Raw genomic sequence first — 19,335 nt, 5'->3', positions numbered from 1 at the left:
CTTGGTTGGGCAGTCACGTCACACTACCGTTCGTAGGTACAGGTAGGAAGGTGCGGAGCCGACGCGGCAGGAGGGGAGCGCGCAGGAAGGGGAGCGTAAAGGGTCCAAGTCGAAGCCGGACGATTAAAACCGTAGCAAGCAACGTTACTGATAAAAGATATTGATAAAATGTGATTCTAGGTGGAATGAAAGAGCAGGTTGGAAATGGAAAACGGAGGAAAGGTTGGGGTAGGAGCCCGGGTTTTACAAGTGACCCCTTCTTTTGCCCTGCCCTGGAATTGTTCCTCGGGGGGTAAGAAAAATACGTATACGGCAATCGTATGCATTTACGACGATTTTATCCTAACTCATCCTAAAATTTGAATTCTTTATCCTAAGCTTCTAATGTATTTTAAAACATATGAAGAGTCTTTACAATTTTTATTTAAGATCATAACAGAATTATATAGCTTTAGAATAGAGTTGTAATAGTTTTCTCTTTTTTCTCTCACCCTCCAGTCATTGCTGACGGGCGGCGGCCAAACCAGCATGGCACGGGCGTTACAGAGAAGGCCAGAGACTGACGAGGAATTGCACCAGTCGAGGGGAGAGGGGTTATGGCTTGCGCCAGGTATGAAGGCCGTGTTGGCAGTGTATTCTCACTGTAGGCGATCCAGACCATGGATCCCGCCGCAGGATGGTTGGTCAGGGCCAAGACTCGCTCGAGTGTAAGACACCACCGGCCGGAGCAAGAAAACTTGTGACGTCGAGTCAGGGTGCCAAAATGAACTGGTCTAAAGCTTAAGTAAAGTATACTATAAGTATACCTAGGTCTTTTTATCAACTTAGATGAGAAGCTCTATTTTTTCTTGCCTCCCCTTGGCGGTAGGTACCATAGTATTGGTAAAAAGTCGATCTCCAAATGTCTAGCTGTGGTCGAATCGAGATTCCCTTGCATTGTTAAGCATGTGAAGGCTGAAGATGTGTCATTGAGGGTCAAAGAGCAATGCAGGGAGGAAGTAATTCTTGTGAGAAATGGATACAGGAAGACAAGGTGCTGTGTTGTGTTCCCCGCTGGGATGGGAGATATGTTGGAGGCTTTATCCTCCAATAGAGGTTCGCAATTCATCAGTTACAGTTTCATAGCTGCAAAGCTGCTGGATCACCAACCTGAATTGACTCTTCACACTGTTCTGTTCTAACTTTCTCTTTTTGTGGGCTTCGCTTGTGTGCACCCCGGATCGGATGGTCTGTGCTTCGGGGACCCTCTGGCTTCCGCCCCGGTTCTCCCTTGATGAGGCTTGAAGATAAACTTCAAATTTCTCTAGGGTAGCAAAGTTTGTCAAATTGAACTCGTCAGACGCGTAATTCATCATTTATACATACTCGAGTCTGTTGCGTTTCCTAAATTGGCAATTTCAATCGCGGTAGATGGAGTAGGTAATAGCAGAGAAACATTGGAAATAATAGGAACAGGAGGCTTTGTGTAGGGTTGCAGGCAAGCATCTCAACATCTTGTAATTCTTGACCGCTCAGTGTGAGCTACAGTCTGAAGTATCCGATGTCGTAGCTCCTCTCAAATGTCTTATATGTTTCGTTTTTTGTAGTAGCATAATCCCCCTACATAATTTACACATCTGTGTGCTCACAGATAGGGTTCGCTCCCTTATCAAAGTGTGACTGGTTGTAATCCATGAACGCCAACCGAGCCACAACCTCACTGCGGTTTGATCCATTATGGAGTCGTCAAATCGGACAGAAGCCCAGCAGCCATTAAGATCAAGTTGATAAGTCATAATTGTAAAAAAGAGCCAAGATGATGACCCCAGTCTCATGACAGAGGAATGCGGTCTGGGGGATGTCCTGCCCGATAGTCCAGCACCCTTCCCAATGCACTACTCAACCCAACCTCAAGCTGGTCCTTTCTCCTCAGCATCTCGAACTCACAATCAGGCGCATAAGATGCCAGTTCTTCAATGAACATGTCCAGTGCAGGTTGAAGTCGCTGGAAGCAATCCCCAAAGTGGTCGATAAAGCCGTCCCTGGATATACTCTCCAGATCTCTCACTAACATTGTGATGAGCTTTGATTGGTCGATGCCAAACTGGAAAGGAATGTCAGTATAAGTTGATCAAGGGTCGCTCCAAACCATCTATCATGTCTCGCAACGAGCACTGCAGATATGTTACGTACTAAGTCGAACATGGAACAAATACCCTTTTGATTCTCATACGAGAAAGGGGTTTGGGGCCGACCGCCGACCTTGTTGAACGCCTGCTGAACCCCTTCAATCATATCTCGACACCGGAGGTATGTATTCTTCCAACAGGTCAGTATATGTCAAGTAAATAGGTAAGGAAAAACCTGGGGTACCCCTATTATTTCGACTTCTACACCATGGCCTCCAATATTACTGGCAGTAAAATATATGTCAGATGCTAAACGGCTGACCTCCCGAATGACCGTGTATACATCCTCTGGAGTTGTAACAGCTGCGAAAACGGGAGGCGCAACTGGATCAAGTATTGATGTGGCGACAGGCGAAGTAATTATTGAAGTCGTTGATGAAGCTACCGGAGAAGCATATGTTGTGGCTATTGCAATAATGCCACTGAGAATAAGGAGCGCGTCACGCATCATGCAGGGAGAACTGAGCAATGGTTCGGGCAGGAGTTTGAAATATTGATGACACGGGCAAATATAAAGTCGCGCTCGCTCGAGAGAGAATCCGTTACTATCTGAAGACGCGATATCGTAGGAGTGATATGATATAAGGTACAATTAATGGCAAATACGGAGAGCTGAGTTTTGGAGTGATGAGCCCAGTCAAGAGCAGACCGCTTGACACATAAATAACCCAGTTCATAACAAGGTCTGCCCCTTTCTTGGATACGAGCCGCTATCAGTTCACACGTGGAAATATTTAGTATTGATGTTTGTATGTATTAATCTGAGGACATTTAATATGAAGTGGCGGAAATGTTTGGCCCCTAGCGGCTGCGGTCCGATTTGGGCAGGCTGCGTGCGACAAACACCCGAGACCTGTATGCCGCTCCAAAGTCATCGCCGAGCTGGGACGGATATCACGGTTCGTGGTAGGGCTTTCTGACGGCAGATTTGCTTTTGTGATATCTTGGCATCATGCACATTGAGGACATCGCCAAGAAGAGAGGCTGACTGTCAGGGAAACATAGATAGGTACTCCGTACGAATGCGAATATCGAGGGCAGCAGAGACATCAAGAGATTGTTAAGAATGCGTGAAAGTGCCGAGACAGCCTCTCATGCTCTCTTGGCAAATATTCGAACATGAAAACGAGTTGCCTTGGTGCTCAAATAAACAAGTTTGTTGTTAAGAGTGTGAGTTTGACAGGATTTCTTTTCGGAAAAGCCAAGACTTTCAGCTGCTGTCTTGGGCCAGAAGGTGTTGCTATGCATCGTAGATAGGTAGACAAGCGATTGAGATGAATGTGTTCAGAAACGGATTCGTTACCAAGACAACTACGTCGTATCACTTAGCAAACAATGATGAGCAAGTGATATGTATGAACAGAGAATACTCCGAAAATGCTTTTAGAAAGTCCAAGGAGCTGGACCTATCTCTCGTGTGAACATGACAATGAATTTCATTACGTTACCCCTCGCCCTGACCAGTTTTTCTACCGAGATACAAGCAAACCACTCCCATGCAAATGCAGTGAAGACGTCTATGCGAGGATCTCCTCACTCTCCTCGAGAACCTCCTCCACAATCTCCTCAATCACCCGATCCGCCTCCGATGTTAAGCCCTCGAGAGACTTTGTGTAAGCCTCTAGCAGAGGAGCATGAGGATCCTTTGGTAGGCCAAGAGCTTCGCGCTCTTCCAAAATCTCGGCCTCGACAGACTCGCGCCAGTTGTACCACTCCTCGAGCATGTGTCGGCGAGCCTCAACAACAGCCAAGTCAGCGGACGCACCACGGTCAGCATCTTCTTGCTCAAAGACGCGGCTGTATTCTCGAAGGTTCTTGCGCACAGCCTTCTGCTCCTCCTTGGTGAGCAGGGTTGCGGGCCGAGGGCGCCATGAGAACTGCTTGAACTTCTCAAGGGGCTCTTCTCGTAGAGCCTCACCCTTGAAATCGTAAATGTGGTAACCGTTTTCCATCTAGATCAGGTCAGTATATATATCATAGTAAGTTTGATAGATGGAGCATACCGAGTGCTTCCAAGCGGAAGCCCATGAGGCAACGAATCGACCTGAAGGGTCCCACTCAACATCTGTGACACCGTAGTGGTCGGCGGTGTTCATAGCCTGGAGGTTGGCAGTAAGGTCCTTATCGGACTCGGGCTTCTCACCCTCGAAATCAAGGTCGAAGAAGTCGAGATCGGAGCTCTGCTGGTTGGCAATGGTGGCAATAACAACGAAGCGACCGCGGGGTGACCAGTAGATGGCGTTGCTGTTCTTCTTGTCAAGCGTTCGGAGGTGCTTGAAGTTACCCACTTGTTGGCCCTTCTTGGCCTTCTCAGGGCAGAAGAAAGAAACTGCAGTCTTAGGAGGGACAGCAGTAACGCCCACGGGCTCGGTTGTGGAGATGATGGCAAACCTGTCACCCTTGGGCTCCCAGGCAAAGTTGATAACGGTATCCTTAATAGTGTCAACGACCTCGACAGGGACACCCTTCTCCTTGACACGGAAAATCTCGAGTGTGGTTGCTTGAGACTTCTTCGACTTGGAGTGTCTGTCGACCTTGACGCAAATGTAGGCAGCCTCGGATTGCCAATGAAGCTTAGCGTCGCTAACGCTGAAGAGGTTCAGGGATCGAACGACCTGTTTTGAGGGAATGCTCATTAAGCCGACCTTGGCGGGATTGCTGCCAATTTCAGGAGTCCAGTAGCAGAACAGCTGCTCGTAGTCCTTTACACCATCACGCTTGGGGGTAGCAGGAGCCCAGTCGAAGTCCACAACACCCTCGATTTTGATGGAGGTCTTGTCGAGAAGGTTCATGCGGGGGAGTTCGTATACGGAGATAGACTGGCCGGGGTTCAGACGAGCAACGTACTTGTCATCAGCAGACCACTTGAAGGCAGGCCACTGCATCTTAGGGGGGGCCTTGCCTTCCTCAACCTTAGGGGGCTCGAGGTTGGCGAAAGATCGCAGAGGAGTAGCAGTGGCGATGTCCCAGATTACGTAGTTCTTGCCATGGTCATCGATCGAGAGGGCAGGGTGGCCCTCGTCGGGGATGGAGATAGGGCGGTTGGACCAGGTGACGATGTACTTTTCACCAGGAGAGAAAGCGACCAGGTTCACGAAGGGGTGAGCGAATCGGGCCTGTCGCGTCCATGAAGGACCGCCCCAAAGCTGGACACCCTGGGCATGGACAGAGGTGAGGTATGTGCCAAGAGGAGACCACTGGACAAATGTCTCAGTCCAGTGCTGTCGCTCAACAATGTTCTCAGGTTGATCCTTCTCGTTGTTCCAGTAGACGCCGACGCTCTCGCCCTTGTACATAACGAACTGGTCTCGGCCGCGGCCTGAGGGATCCTTGAGGAACCATCGCAGATGCTCCTTCTCGGTGAACTCGTCGATGTGAGGGGGTTGGTAGGTCTCGTCGATACGGCCTTCTCGTCCATATCGCTCGATGTCGGTGAACTTGTTGACGCGGAGAGTGTGCTTCTTGTCGAGGGGGGTGAGATCGAGCTCGCGAGTAGCGGCAGCAGCCTCAGCGGGTGAGGAATATTCGACAAAGGCGAATCTTTGAAAACGGGATCAGCTCCAAGTTCGATGCATCTTTAGTTCCAAGCATGGCACCTACCGGAAAGACTTTCCATCGTCACCCATGGGCATATGTATCAAGTCCTCACGTGTCTTGCCGACTGTGTTGAGCTTCTTCAACAAGAACTTGACAAGCTTGGGCTTCTGATCCTCTGTGACTTGAGGCAGGCCATCGATAACCACGAAGCTGTCATAGCCTTGCTCCAGCGAAACCTCGAATCGTTCTCGAAGATCGGAGATATCAATATCATCATCGTTGAACTCGTCATCGTCAAGGTCGGCCTCGCGGAGGTGGTCGAAAGAGGGCGCCATGCTGGGCGATATTTGGTTGTTGGAGGGGTGCAAGAAAAAATGCCCCGCTCTCGCTCGATTCTGTACGGTTTTTTTCGAGGGTTTGGGAGGGTTTGGCTACCGAGCACAGGTTTGCGAAAATGGCCTTTTTGCGCGCGGGAGATATGACCTCTGGAAGACACGCAAAGGCTTGTCTAGAACGGCGCAGAATGTCGCTCGGGATCGTGCGGAGTCTTGATGTTGCGGTGGCCAACCTAGTTCAGCACAAATTTGGTGTTCTCCTTCAACTTTCCCGACGAAAGTGTGCGTGATGCGGAGAAATGATAATACTGGCCCGAAGCTCGAGGCTTCCACCGCGGGGCAAATCACGTGTGGGCTTTGCTGGCCCCTGGGAGTGGAGGGGCTGCGGTTGCTTAGCTGAATGGGAGCTCCAGAAAAAAAGGCTGCAACGTCTACCCCAAGGCTGAAGCATATTGACGTTGACGACGACGATAACCTTTTACGTTTTTATAGGTTTCGCCGTGTACAAAGTCACATTGTTAGCCCATCATGGTATGCTTCTTCTTTTGGAGAGGAATGCTTGTTGAAGCATTTCATCTTCTCGTATCGAGTACACCGTATGCTAACATGCCCCTCCTAGTCTTTCCAACCAACCCAAATTTTTGAGGAGGGCACTACGGAGGAGAAGGGTGAGAATGCTCGTCTCTCTGCCTTTGTCGGTGCCATCGCCGTCGGTGATCTCGTAAAGAGCACCCTTGGCCCTAAGGGTATGGATAAGATTCTCCAGTCAGCGTACGTTGCGCCCATCTTGCGGTATCGACAACCCCCCTTTTAACATGATGCTAGCTCCACCGCCGAAATCATGGTTACCAACGACGGTGCCACAATCCTCAAGTCGATCGCCCTCGACAACGCTGCCGCGAAGGTTCTGGTCAACATTTCGAAGGTCCAAGATGACGAAGTCGGTGACGGTACCACCTCCGTTGCTGTTCTCGCTGCCGAGCTATTGAGAGAGGCGGAGAAGCTGGTCGACAAGAAGATCCACCCCCAGACTATCATCGAGGGCTACCGGATAGCCAGCCAGGCTGCGCTGAAGGCGTTGGAAGGATCAGCCGTTGATCACAGCAAGAACCCCGAGGCCTTCCGACAAGATCTACTTGCCATTGCCCGAACGACACTCAGCTCCAAGGTTCTGGCCCAGGACCGCAAACAGTTCGCCGAATTGGCCGTTGATGCCGTCCTCCGACTCAAGTCATCCGACCTCAACCACATCCAGATCATCAAGAAGGCCGGAGGCAAACTCAGTGACTCCTACCTCGACGAAGGTTTCATTCTCGATAAGAAGATCGGTGTCAACCAGCCCAAGCGACTAGAGAAGGCCAAGATTCTGGTGGCCAACACCTCCATGGACACCGACAAGGTCAAGATCTTTGGTGCTCGTGTCAAGGTTGGCTCAACAAGCAAGCTTGCTGAGCTTGAGAAGGCCGAGAAGGAGAAGATGAAGGCCAAGGTTGAGAAGATTAAGGCACACGGCATCAACTGCTTCATCAACCGACAGCTTATTTACAACTGGCCCGAGCAGCTGTTTACTGATGCTGGCATTATGTCAATTGAGCATGCTGACTTTGACGGTATTGAGCGTCTTGCCCTGGTCACAGGCGGTGAGATTGCCTCGACCTTTGACCATCCCGATCAAGTCAAGCTTGGTCACTGCGACGTTATCGAGGAGGTTATCATTGGAGAAGATACCCTCATCAAGTTCTCTGGTGTGGCTGGTGGTGAAGCTTGCACAATTGTCCTCCGAGGTGCCACAGAACAGCTCCTCGATGAGGCCGAGCGAAGTCTGCACGATGCCCTTGCTGTTCTGTCACAGACTGTCAAGGAACCCCGAACCACCCTTGGTGGTGGTTGTGCTGAGATGCTTATGGCCAAGGCAGTTGAGGGCGCTGCTACCCGAGTTGAGGGTAAGCGACAACTGGCTGTCTCTAGCTTTGCCGTCGCTCTCCGACAGCTTCCTACTATTCTTGCCGACAACGCTGGTCTCGACTCTGGTGACCTTGTTGCCAGATTACGCAAGGCTCTCTACGATGGTCTTACCACTTACGGCCTGGATCTGATGACCCCTGGTGGTGGTATTACTGATATGCGAGATCTCGGTGTTATCGAGAGTTACAAGTTGAAGAAGGCTGTGGTGTCTTCGGCCAGCGAAGCCGCAGAGGTAAGTACTTATCCAAAACCTCTTGAAAACAGATTTCTAACATTATCAACCAGCTTCTTCTTCGAGTGGACGATATCATCCGGGCAGCTCCTCGTCGACGAGAGCGTATGTAAAACTGGCGTAGGTAGCCGGTGAGGACGAGTCAATGTGCATAGACCATGATGATCTGTAATGATACCATAGATGCTGGAAAAATGGAAAAAAGGACCATCGTGAATGAGCCTTGCCTTATGACGAACAACGAATTGCCCATAAATCCGTGCTTTTGAATGAGCAGTGTCGTGCCAGTGCCAGCAGCCCCTGACTGACACTGGCAAACACTGACGCGCTTTATTGATCGCTCGTCTCTACCTATTGTTGCGTTTATTGAATAGCAATTTGCTTTGCATTCTACTGTTAATTCTTCTCCCACCTCTCCGTACTCAAGTTCTCGCATTCACTCTTTACGCTCGCATCATCACGCTCTTGCAAAAGATCTCAACTTCAGCATCATCAGCATTACTTCACCAGCCATACTGCTATCTGCTACTTTATTATTCTCTTCTGAAAGTCTTTCATATCTGAGCAATCCCAATAAGTCACTCGTACCTTCATCATCATTTATTCTCCGGCAGGTGTCTTCGCTCTCTGAGTGATATCGCCAAACCAATGGAGCAATCGAAGATTGTCGACTTCTTTTCGTCGTCACCGTCCTCTCAACAACCCAAAAAGCGCACCAAAAAGTGCACCAAAAAGTGCAACAATTCATCACCAGCCAAAGCCGCGAAAGGTGGCAGCCAGTCCAGTTCTCCCAACTCAAGTCGCCCAGGGTCACAGCAAACCATGGCCAAGCCAAGCCAGAAGCCCAAGAGGCAGAGATCGCAGGCATCAGCCTCACTGTCCCGCGCAGCATCTTTACATCCCTCTATCCCCTCTACCCCAATCTCCAAAAACATGTCATCCCCCCAAATCATGAAGAAGCGACGTCTCCAGGGACGCAATGAACGCGTCCCCGAGACTCCCCCCCAAAAACGAGCCCCGACGAGTAGTCAAAGCCAACAAATCCCCAAACGAACAAGTCAACTAGTTCAAGCAAACTCACCGAATACACCATTTGATATTTCATCTGGAGAGAGCTCTGATTCAGACTTTGAGAACAAGAGACCAGCTGCTAGAGAGCGACAAGGTGCTTCTATGTCTCCTCAAGCACCCTTGCCCAACCTCACCTCAAGCGTTGCAGGCCCAAGTCGAAGCACATCTGTCCCTCCAGCTCATATCCCTCCCAAACCCAGTCAGAATGAGAATGTAACCCAAATTGAGAATGAGTCGGACCACGACAATGAGAAGGTTCAGCTTACTCCGAAAAAGCGCCAGCTTGAGCAACAGAAAGCAAACGTCAAGCGACGACGAGTTGGCGACTCAATCGAGACCCCTGTGTCGATCGATGCAGACGATGAGGATCAACCCGACTCGGACATTGAGGTCGTCAGGGTCCTGGTGTCCCCCAGGCGCAAGGCCGCCAAAGGTCGCGCTACAGCCGACAAAGATATCAAGGCCGAGAACTCTGCTAGGCAGCGAAAGGTTGCCGCTCAGCGCAAGACCCAGTCTTCCTCTGTGACAAAGCGTCCTACACCTGCTAAGTCAGCTGTTGCACGCGACACCACACCAATCAATACTTTGCACATCGACCTTACCCAGGAGCCCTCCGATAGTTCTGATTTCTCAGATGAAGAGACTACGGTCCCCGCTAAGCCAGCTCTGCCAACACTAGTTGAGCATACCCTTGACGTCCAGAAGCCAGCCATTACGACTGAACACACTACCATCAGTCACACCGACAATCCTGTGGCTACTCCCCAGGAGACCGTCCTTGTCCATGAACAGAGGGAGCCCTCGCCACACATCACGGATTCTTTGCTAGATTGGGTTGATCGCCAGACGACGAAGAAATCTACCTCACTCTCCAGCAGCAATTGCCCGTCTCCCGACCATGACGTGCCCTTCTCCACCGCGCCTGAATACCAGCATGATGATACCGCAGCGAAGAAGATCAAGATGGAAGCTCACGATAGTGACATGGTGTCCATCAAAAAAGAGAGCATTGAGCAATACAACTCTAGCGATGACGAAGGTAGCAGTGATGAAGAGTCTCACGATGGAGACATCCGCGCTATAAAGCAAGAGAGCAGCTTAATGTATGGTCAATCCTCAGACGACGAAGAAAACTTCGACGAAGAGGACATCAAGAACATTAAAATGGAGAGCCACTCAAGTCCCATGAAAATTTCTGCTCTCAAGCAGTACGAGTCACATCCCGCCAAAGACGGCGAAAAGGAGTACGACGACGATGAGGAGGAATACCAAGGCCTCCCTGACCTAAGTGACGATGAGGTGTCTCACGACGCCAACACCAACGAGGTGGAAGAGAATGAAAACGTTGGATCCTCGCCACCTGTGTCATATCAGCTACCACAGGAAGACGCCCCTCCGAAAGCTGTCTCTACAACACTTGAGGAGAAGGTCACATTTGATTCGGCTGATAAGGATTTGGGCAACTCGTTCGGCAATTCGAAGAAACATCTCTCCACTCCGATCAAAACTGAGAAGGGTCTTTCACCATCGATCTATGAGCTTCAGCCAGTTTATAGTGGTGAGAAGCTTATGCAGAGCCACACTCCAGGTACACCATCGCCGTTCCGACCTCACCATCGGGATTCGCTTCTCGGCTTGAGGAGTATCCTGAAGGGCTCGGGCGGGCGAGGTCGTGCAAGCGATAACGAGAGTGTTTACTCTCCCTTCCCGGATGTCTCTCCCCTTTCTGGAGATGAGTACGTCACTTCATCACCTACAGAACGAATACAGCAGAGCAAAGAGCAAGCCAAAGCTGTCAGGCCTTCTAAGCGCAGAGTCTCATAGAACGGGACTGCCGCCGAGGTCAGCTCTTTCAAAAAGAAGCTTTACTCAACACCTCCTCACCGGGCTATTGTGCCCAAGGCAATGACATTGCCGAGACTCCTGCCCAAGAACTGGACGCCGCCACTTCCAAAGGGAGGTCGATGGCTTCAACAAAGTGTGTCACATGTTTTGCGTGAGGTGTACATACTGACATGAATCCCAGAAAAAGATTTCACGCCTTTGCCATCTATCCCCGATGATACTGCTGCGAGCGACGCAGCCTCAAGACAAGAAACACCCACAAAGGTTGTTGCAGAGCGACCTTCCCGCATTAACGACGAGACAGACTTAGCAGAGTCTGAAGATGAAGTTGAGAAGAAGCTCCAGGAGCAACAGTTGGAGCCAGGAACAGACAAGCACTGGATCAAGCCTTCCGAGAAGGAAATCAAGCCCCCGATCATCCGAGATGGCGTTTCAGAACACGCCATTAAACCCACAGTTGCTTTGTTCAAGAAGAAAATAGCCGCTAGGCAAGGTTTCAATCACGATACAAGCGACAAGTCCAATCAAAAGTACAACTGGGAAATCGACTGGACCACGCCGGCGTCCTTGACTGAGCGCAAATCACAAGCCGTAGCAGCGGAACTAGAACATAGGGGAATCAAGACCAGCAAGCAATACAGCAACTTTTGGTACAACCTTACGATGAAGTTTTCAAGACTTGCAGGCTCGCCGATTCCGCTTTTTACAGCAAAGAAAAAGGCACTCGACACATTTGTTGAGGAGGCCATGCAGAACCAGGAAATCAGACGGCGGAACAAAAACAAGGCCACTGTAGCGGAAAAGAAAGCGAGGCGTCGAGAGAAGAAGAAGAAGAAGAAGCAGAAGCAGAAGACACAGCCCAAAGATGTGGATGCATTTCTCATTCCCGGAGATACAGACGCTAAGAGTGAATCCGAAGATTCCGATTCCGATCTCAACGGAACCGATCTGATCGCCAAAATGCGGGCAGATACCGAGAAACGGCAGAGGACATATGGAGGCGGAACTAGCTGTGGACGTCGAAGCAAGTAAGGGAGTTTGATGCCATGTGTGAGATCGGGCATTCGAGGGATATGAATCGATCGATGTACGGTCAAAATGTAATAATGCACACGTACAGATGAAGTCACTTTTTTGGAGATAACGCAGGACAAGGGGGGGCAGAGATATGCAAGCCTCAAGACTGAACGCAGTTGATTGACAAGGTCCCTCGATATGAGAGTTTATTAAAGAAGTCTGGAGTCATCACCCGCAAACCCTAGCAGAGGGGCTTCGAGGGGTTATTATAAATAAATCGCGAAATTGCTTGTTTTTTCAACGTCTGAGGTTGCATGTTGACAGGGGAGCTGAAAATCTTGGAGTTGTGAGACATGATTGGCTATGCTTGTTCATTAGCCGCGCATATGCGGCCGAGATTAATTGACAGGGGCCCGCTTCCATTTAGCACTCCTGGCACTGTAGGCGCAGGCAGGTCGACGAATATGTATCAAGATGGTTGATGGTGTAAGAAAAGAGGATATAGCATGAATTGTTGAGTTTTTATGGGTTACACTGTGACCATTATTGATCTTAGTGCTCCAATTGAAGGCTCTGGCAATAATTGGTGATCATGATATTACCTGTATTTGCAACGACATAGGAGCTTGACTTCATCGCATGAACTCATCATAATACAGAAATTGATTGTGTATTCCAATGCCTTTCCTTCCAGTTCTGCATCAATTATTAGCGGTCTTACACAGTCTCCAAAAAAGATTCACGGTGCAAGCCCCTGGAGGTGGCTTGATCCGATAAGGCCATGTTCACACCCATGACTTAACCCACACACTGAGAAAAACAAGGCAAAGGTCACGAGCATGCTATTTTAGTATGAATGGGTACAAGCATTCCATCGCTATCCCATCAAAAGTGTGGGTGGGATCATCTCCTTGGCTGCGCTGGCGTTCTCGTTTGGGGATCGTCATCCACTTCCCGGTTTATCTTGGCTTGACTTTTGCTTGTGCTTGTTCTTGTTCTTGTTCTTGAACTTCCTTGCCTTGTAGTTGCTTGAATCTCACTCGTTTTCCGTCGTCTCCTTGTCATCTCTCTCCCCCATCCTTTCTTCCCTATTTCTTCTTGTCTCTACTCTCGGCACTGCATCATTTCTTCATTCTTCAATCGTCTTCTTGTCTCAAACCCTTCAACTTTAGACTAATCACCCCCTTTGTTTTGGAGGCCACTTCTTCTCAACTACGCGCTTAATATTGGGTAATATCTCGCCATCCCGCCCGCGACCGCTTACCATTGTCCGGGGTTGCAAAATCTTGTTCCCGCCTTCGAATTCGGTCGTTTCCCTATGAGACTTGGAGTCTCTTATCCATCCTCTTAAGCTATTCAACCCTAGTCTCTCGTTGATCGATTGATACCATTATATCGCTCTTACCAGCACAACACAACAACTTTCGGCCTCGGCCTCCTTTCACTTCGTTCCCTCGCTTTCCGTATCCCTTGTGCCATACCAGACTTGCTTAGTACGACTTCATTTTGGCCCTATTATTTGGTTCTCGCAAACCCCGGCATTTTTGAAACGGCTCCCTCCGACCCCGATATTCCAGTGCCCATAACAACGGTTACCGCCAAAACCGACAAAGCAAGCTTCCTAGCACGGCGCTGCCGAACAAAACAGAAGCGCCGCCCAAGCCAAACAACGGCCACATCGCAAGCCACGATCTCGAGCCAATTCACTCTTAATTGACGAAGAAAAGACCCAGATCAGCAGAGATCTACTTGCTCGAAATCCTCCGGGCGAGTCGACAAGGTCCTCTCGTCCAGCCATTTACCGTTCCCCTGGAGATGCGACAATGATTCGTACTCTTGATATCGGCAGTGTTCTCCCCAGCCCCGACTCTCCGCCAGGGATGACGACCTCAAAGAGCTCCAAGACTTCCTCTTTTCAATCTTTCGATAGTGACGATGGCAGCGTCTTGGCCGACGTTGGCCATTTTGAAGAAATTGGTCTCGACGACGATACCGTGACCCTCAAGAGCCCATCGAAGGTCGATGTTCGTCCCACTCTAGCCAAAGCCCCCTCGAGCCGGACCCTCGCAGCAGGCAAAACTGCCTCCAAAGCCCGACCGCCATTTCCAACCCTCGAGACCAACGTATACACCTCCAACCCCAGAAGCACCAATTTGAGCGCGTTGACCGAGCCTCTTTCTGCTACTCGACCAAAGACATTGACAAGCCCATCCTCTGCATCTCTTCAATTCCCTCGACGGCGAAGTCCAAGCCCAGCCTATTCGCTCAACCCGAGGGATCCGAGAGACCCAAGTTTCCCTCAAAAACCTCGTCGAGGCAGCTGGCAGGCCGGCCGCGATCGCAAGTCTTTCACCGACCTCGAGCGAGAATGTGATGAAGACGATGGCGATGATATCCCAGATGGCATGTTTCTGGACAATGTGCCGCTCTCCCCCCGGCCCATGCAAGAGCGTACGCCCAGTCGACCATCTTCCGTTTCTCCGTCCCCCAATCGATCCAAAGAACGAGTGCGAAGTGTCGGCAATGGAACACCCGCAGTCGCGCAAGCTCAAGGCTCTCTTCGATCACCAACTTGGAAGACCGATGACAACCCTCGCAGCCCGGCCAAGCAACGGGCACACAGCTGGAATGCTGCGTTGGCGGAATTGAACGCTGAAGCCAAGACGTTGACTGAGAAGCTCGAGGAGCACGCCAACGAAATGGAGGAACAGCAAGCCAAACGCCCTGCGAATCAACGCCCCAACACTTGGAACGCTAGTCGACGATCTGTCGATACCTTTGACAAGAAGCAGCGTGTCAAATCAACTCCCGAACTGCCCCCTCTTCGCAAGACGAATATTATGATCGATCCTCTTCCCGTTTCGAAGGAGAAAGAGGCTGTTCTCAGCCGGACACGACCTTCATGGCTACCACCCAAGGATCCCGCTGAGGAACGTCGACATCTGAAGGAATATCAGAAGATGATGGCAGCAAGTGCCAAGGCTGAGGAGCGACGCGAAGCCTCACGCAAGGCCAAGATTGAGGGACGAGACAGCACAGCTGACAACCTGATGCAAATTTGGGAGAGGGACGTGATCCCACGTTGGAGCGATGCTATTCGCGAGCGTAGGACAAGAGAACTATGGTGGAAGGGAATCGCACCCAGAAGCCGTGCCCAAATTTGGGGTCGAGCAATCGGTAATGAATTGGGACTGTCTGAAACGTCATTCAAAGCAGCACTGGCCAGAGCTCAAGAGATTGAAGCCAGAGTTAAGGACGATAAGGGCGACGCGGAGGATGCTAGGAGGGCAAGATGGTTCCAGGATATCCGTAGGGACGCGGCACAGAAGACTTGGGAGGATCTACGGATTTTCGACGTCGAGGGACCACTGCACCAAAGCCTTGTTGATGTGTTGAGTGCATATGCCATGTACAGAAGCGACATTGGTTATGTCCGTGGTTGCAACGTAAGTCCAACAGCCACCTTGTGCCACCTGAGTTGCTAACCAAGTCCGTCAGACAATCGCTGCATTGCTGCTGCTCAACTTGCCCGATGCCGCGTCTGCATTCGTCGCACTCGCTAACGTTCTCAATCGCCCACTGCCTCTAACCTTTTACACTGGAGATCCGGGTGCACAAGCGTCCGCATTCAACCTCATCATGCAGACACTTTCTCTCAAGTCTGCCCCTCTCCACGCGCACCTCACCAAGAAGATCCCTATTGCCGAATTAGAACGATCTTTTTCAGGAATTTTGACAGCCATTTTCACACAACACTTGGCGATAGATGAAGCAGCCCGTCTTTGGGACGTATATGTCTTTGAAGGAGACGCTCTCCTAATTCGAGCTGCTGTTGCACTTCTTCTCAGCAGAGAGATGACGCTCCTCGGCGCTAAGACCGCCGACGAAGTCAAGACCATTCTTGATGGAAGAAACGCCAAGGTCTCTTCGGCCAGAGTCGCCGGAGAGGTGGGTGCCGAGGACAAATTTATGATGTCAGTCCGTGAGGCAGGAAAAGCTTAAGGCGTTTAATCGGGCCACCCGCTTGGAAAAAGGCTCCTGGGGCTTGAAAATCAAGCTGTACATTTTGGATAGATGGATGGTGCACATATCTGCTCCATTTCACGGCGTTTACTACATGGAATGTGGCGGGTATATTTGGTTGGACGTAGAAGGCATGCTTATGAAAGGTCTCGTGAGGCTATAGAGCGGTTTTATCTTCGTAATTTACCGTCATCCACGGCTGGATGATGAGATTTTGAATCAAACATATTTGATGATCATTCGTACTGTCTTTGTGCATCTTGTCCTTGATGTTGGAAACACAAACCATACAAACTGGGTGTTGTGTTGTGAAGGGGTAGCAGCCGTGATCATTAGCTATGGATTAATAATCCGTTCGTGTATCAAACAAACGAAGTAATAACACCATATCAACAGATGTGATTTGACACCAAGTTGCTCAGTCATATCACGGGTACTTTGGCATATTTGTCTCCGACTCATTGGCTCTGTAGGATTGTTGATGGGTTTGTTTAGAAGGTACAGGGTAAGTTTGTTGACAGAGGTTTCAGCCTTGTATAGTAAAACAATTTGCAATGCAAATGGCCTGGTCATTAGGCCTAGTGAGACGATATTATTACTAAGTTATTGTTCTAGTTAAATTGGAAGCTCTTTACGACATTGACCGTGTGTCTTACGACAAAACGTTGTCACTGTTCGTTTGAGCTTTGGGTAAGATTATACTTCTTTTACATGCATCATAAGGCAAGACGAAGAATAAATCTGCTCCACAGCATCTGGGTGTATGCAAACCGTAAGTGACATCAATTGACACGTAATTTTACACGTTTTACCGACCACCGTTTTAATACATCTGCTTTGTCGAACGCCATTGACGATGACAGAAGAGCCGACGTGGTTGGTGAAACAAGCTATGCCACGTGATCACCGCCAACTTTTGACCCCTCACCACTTGTTGCGCGAAGATTGAGAGCAGACAAAAACATCCACACACCACCGTCCCAATCATTCTCTCCACCCACTTACACCGCAAGAACCCCTCTATAACAAACGGGCAACGCGACCCTCAGTATGCCGTCCGGATATAAGCATGGCGACACGCCAAAGAAGGCCATGGTTCGAGGCACCATCTCGTACCTCGAGTCTCAGGGTCTGCCTGTCAACAAGTCAGCCATCTTTCGGCACTTTGATCTGTCGCGATCTCAAGGTTATGCCGCGCTGAGCGTCCCCGCGTCTAAGCGCAATGATCCCGAATGGGAGGAAACGCGTGGGAGACCCCTCAAGATCTCTGAGGAAGACCAGCAGAAGATGGAGAAGATTCTCTGGAATGACGCCTATGTCAATGTTAACTTGAACTGGCATGGACTGGCCAAGGAAGCAGGTGTTGAGGTTGACGTGAACCCCAGGACGCTGCACAGAACGATGGGAACGTTGGGTTACCGACGATGTCTGGGATGTCCGAGGATCTGGGTGCATAAGAAGGCTCGTGAGAAGCGAGTCGAATATGCCAGACGCATGCTTGAAGCGTACCCCAATCCACAGGACTGGAGAGCTATCCGGTTCAGTATTGAGCTCCACTTTGGGTTTGGCCTCGATGGAAAGATGCGTCTTATTCCCCGACCTGGTGAACGTTTCTGCGAAACATGCGCAACTACTCCCGAGGCCGAATGGCCACGCGACTTACGAAAAGCTCACGCTTGGGTAGCTGTAGGTTACGGGTTCAAGAGTGAGGCTGTCTTTTACGAAGATTCCACCAGCCCGAACTGCACTGGTGTCATGACCATGCAAGAGTACAAAGACCACATTCTCGAGAAGACGGTCAAGCCATGGCTCACAACTACCGGCCCCCAGAGCTTCATCCTCGAAGAAGACTGCGAGGCCTTCGCCCACGGCGCTGCAAGCAAGGTTAATTTGGTCCAGCAATGGAAGGATGAGCACGGCTTACGATACTACTACAACTGCGGCGATAGCCCCGACCTCAACCCGCTTGACAGCCTTTGGCCCAACCGCAAGCAATGGAATCTGGATGCGCCCAAGGACTGGGAGGACGAGACTCTCCAGAAGATGGTCAAAGATGTGTGGGCTGGATTCGACATGGAGAGAGTCAATATGTGGGTTGACTTCATGCCGCAGCGACTACAGCAGGTTATTGATTCGGAGGGCACACTCGTACCTTGGTGATTGTTGTGAGTTTGGCGTTGTCTTGTTTGTGATGCTGTCACGAAGTGTGGAATTAAAAGAAAAGATGGAAGATGTTGTTTCCGTTGTCGTGGTCGGGCCGTAGATGGTTCTTCGACTTGGTCAAGAGGATGACATTGGTATGGAGTAGTTGTGGGATAATTTTGACGGAGGATAAACGGAAAACAAATGAAGCATGATCATCGGCTAGCAGTAGAATTTGATATAGATGAAGTAAGAGTTCCTCGTGGCAGACACCTAGTTGCTGAGTTGATGTTCGATGACGCTGAAGATGAACTATACGAGGAACACGTTGCATGCAGCAATTGTATGTGTCACACCAAAGGCAAACTGTTCAACGCTATAGAGGCCTTGCATCTTCTAGCATTGTATTGGCCGTGCAGCTTGACTCCCATGCCAATATCAGGTGCAATCCAACCGGCCATTCAGATAACATCTTATGGGAAAGTGGTATAAAGTGCAAACCTCAGCTTACGTTCTTCAGACCTTGGAGTGATATCGAAAGTCACTGTATATATAAGAGAACTAGCGAAGTTGAGATCCTCAATACTCACATGAGTTCCTCAAGAATCCCCAATTCTTGATACTCGAGGTGTACGTTCGTTCACATGCTCATGGTATGCTATTTCTCACAGGGTATATACACCGAAACGCCTAACCCATCTCATATTCACTGGATCACTGCCCTGAATTAGGCCCGCTATCATCTCGGCTCTTTGGCTGCAGGCTGCATGCCCACGCCGCCAGTTGCCTCGCACCGCGAGCTCTGATATCCACAACCTCTTCCACTTCCCACTGGCACAAATATTTCACTTCTCTCTTCTTAACTCTCTTCCCTCACCCACTGAGATTTCCAACTTTGGCTTTCACTTTTCAATTTAAGCTCATCTTTTGCTTGCATTTTCCTTCTTGCACCTGCCCAGAACATTCCACCCCGTGCCTCTTCTTTCACTCCTTTCCAATC

At 49.9% G+C, this 19,335-nt stretch overlaps 5 protein-coding genes across 5 annotated transcripts; 4 read left to right on the top strand and 1 right to left on the bottom strand.

The window, feature by feature from the left end:
- Positions 1-3,685: 3,685 nt before the first annotated feature.
- Positions 3,686-6,040, bottom strand: PRT1 (Translation initiation factor 3 subunit b; the record flags this gene model as incomplete). The annotated part of the gene is made up of 3 exons (XM_044822622.1): positions 3,686-4,120; positions 4,172-5,708; positions 5,769-6,040. The coding sequence occupies 3 exons, from the start codon at positions 6,038-6,040 to the stop codon at positions 3,686-3,688; spliced, it is 2,244 nt and encodes a 747-aa protein (XP_044683955.1).
- Positions 6,041-6,568: 528 nt separating this feature from the next.
- CCT2 (T-complex protein 1 subunit beta) lies at positions 6,569-8,350 on the top strand (the record flags this gene model as incomplete). Its single annotated transcript, XM_044822621.1, has 4 exons — positions 6,569-6,622; positions 6,660-6,811; positions 6,866-8,237; positions 8,270-8,350. 4 exons carry the CDS (start codon positions 6,569-6,571, stop codon positions 8,348-8,350), a joined length of 1,659 nt encoding a protein of 552 aa, XP_044683954.1.
- A 709-nt stretch (positions 8,351-9,059) lies between these two features.
- Positions 9,060-11,132, top strand: J7337_004936 (uncharacterized protein; the record flags this gene model as incomplete). Its single annotated transcript, XM_044822620.1, has 1 exon — positions 9,060-11,132. The coding sequence occupies one exon, from the start codon at positions 9,060-9,062 to the stop codon at positions 11,130-11,132; it is 2,073 nt and encodes a 690-aa protein (XP_044683953.1).
- An 81-nt stretch (positions 11,133-11,213) lies between these two features.
- Positions 11,214-12,185, top strand: J7337_004935 (uncharacterized protein; the record flags this gene model as incomplete). The annotated part of the gene is made up of 2 exons (XM_044822619.1): positions 11,214-11,286; positions 11,335-12,185. 2 exons carry the CDS (start codon positions 11,214-11,216, stop codon positions 12,183-12,185), a joined length of 924 nt encoding a protein of 307 aa, XP_044683952.1.
- Positions 12,186-13,993: 1,808 nt separating this feature from the next.
- J7337_004934 (uncharacterized protein) lies at positions 13,994-16,172 on the top strand (the record flags this gene model as incomplete). Its single annotated transcript, XM_044822618.1, has 2 exons — positions 13,994-15,616; positions 15,669-16,172. The coding sequence occupies 2 exons, from the start codon at positions 13,994-13,996 to the stop codon at positions 16,170-16,172; spliced, it is 2,127 nt and encodes a 708-aa protein (XP_044683951.1).
- Positions 16,173-19,335: the final 3,163 nt, after the last annotated feature.

The sequence above is a fragment of the Fusarium musae genome, chromosome 3, assembly GCF_019915245.1.
Source record: "Fusarium musae strain F31 chromosome 3, whole genome shotgun sequence".
Lineage (NCBI taxonomy): Eukaryota > Fungi > Ascomycota > Sordariomycetes > Hypocreales > Nectriaceae > Fusarium > Fusarium musae.
The sequence above is the reverse complement of the archived record's forward strand: the minus strand, read 5'-3'. Positions and strand labels throughout refer to the sequence as shown.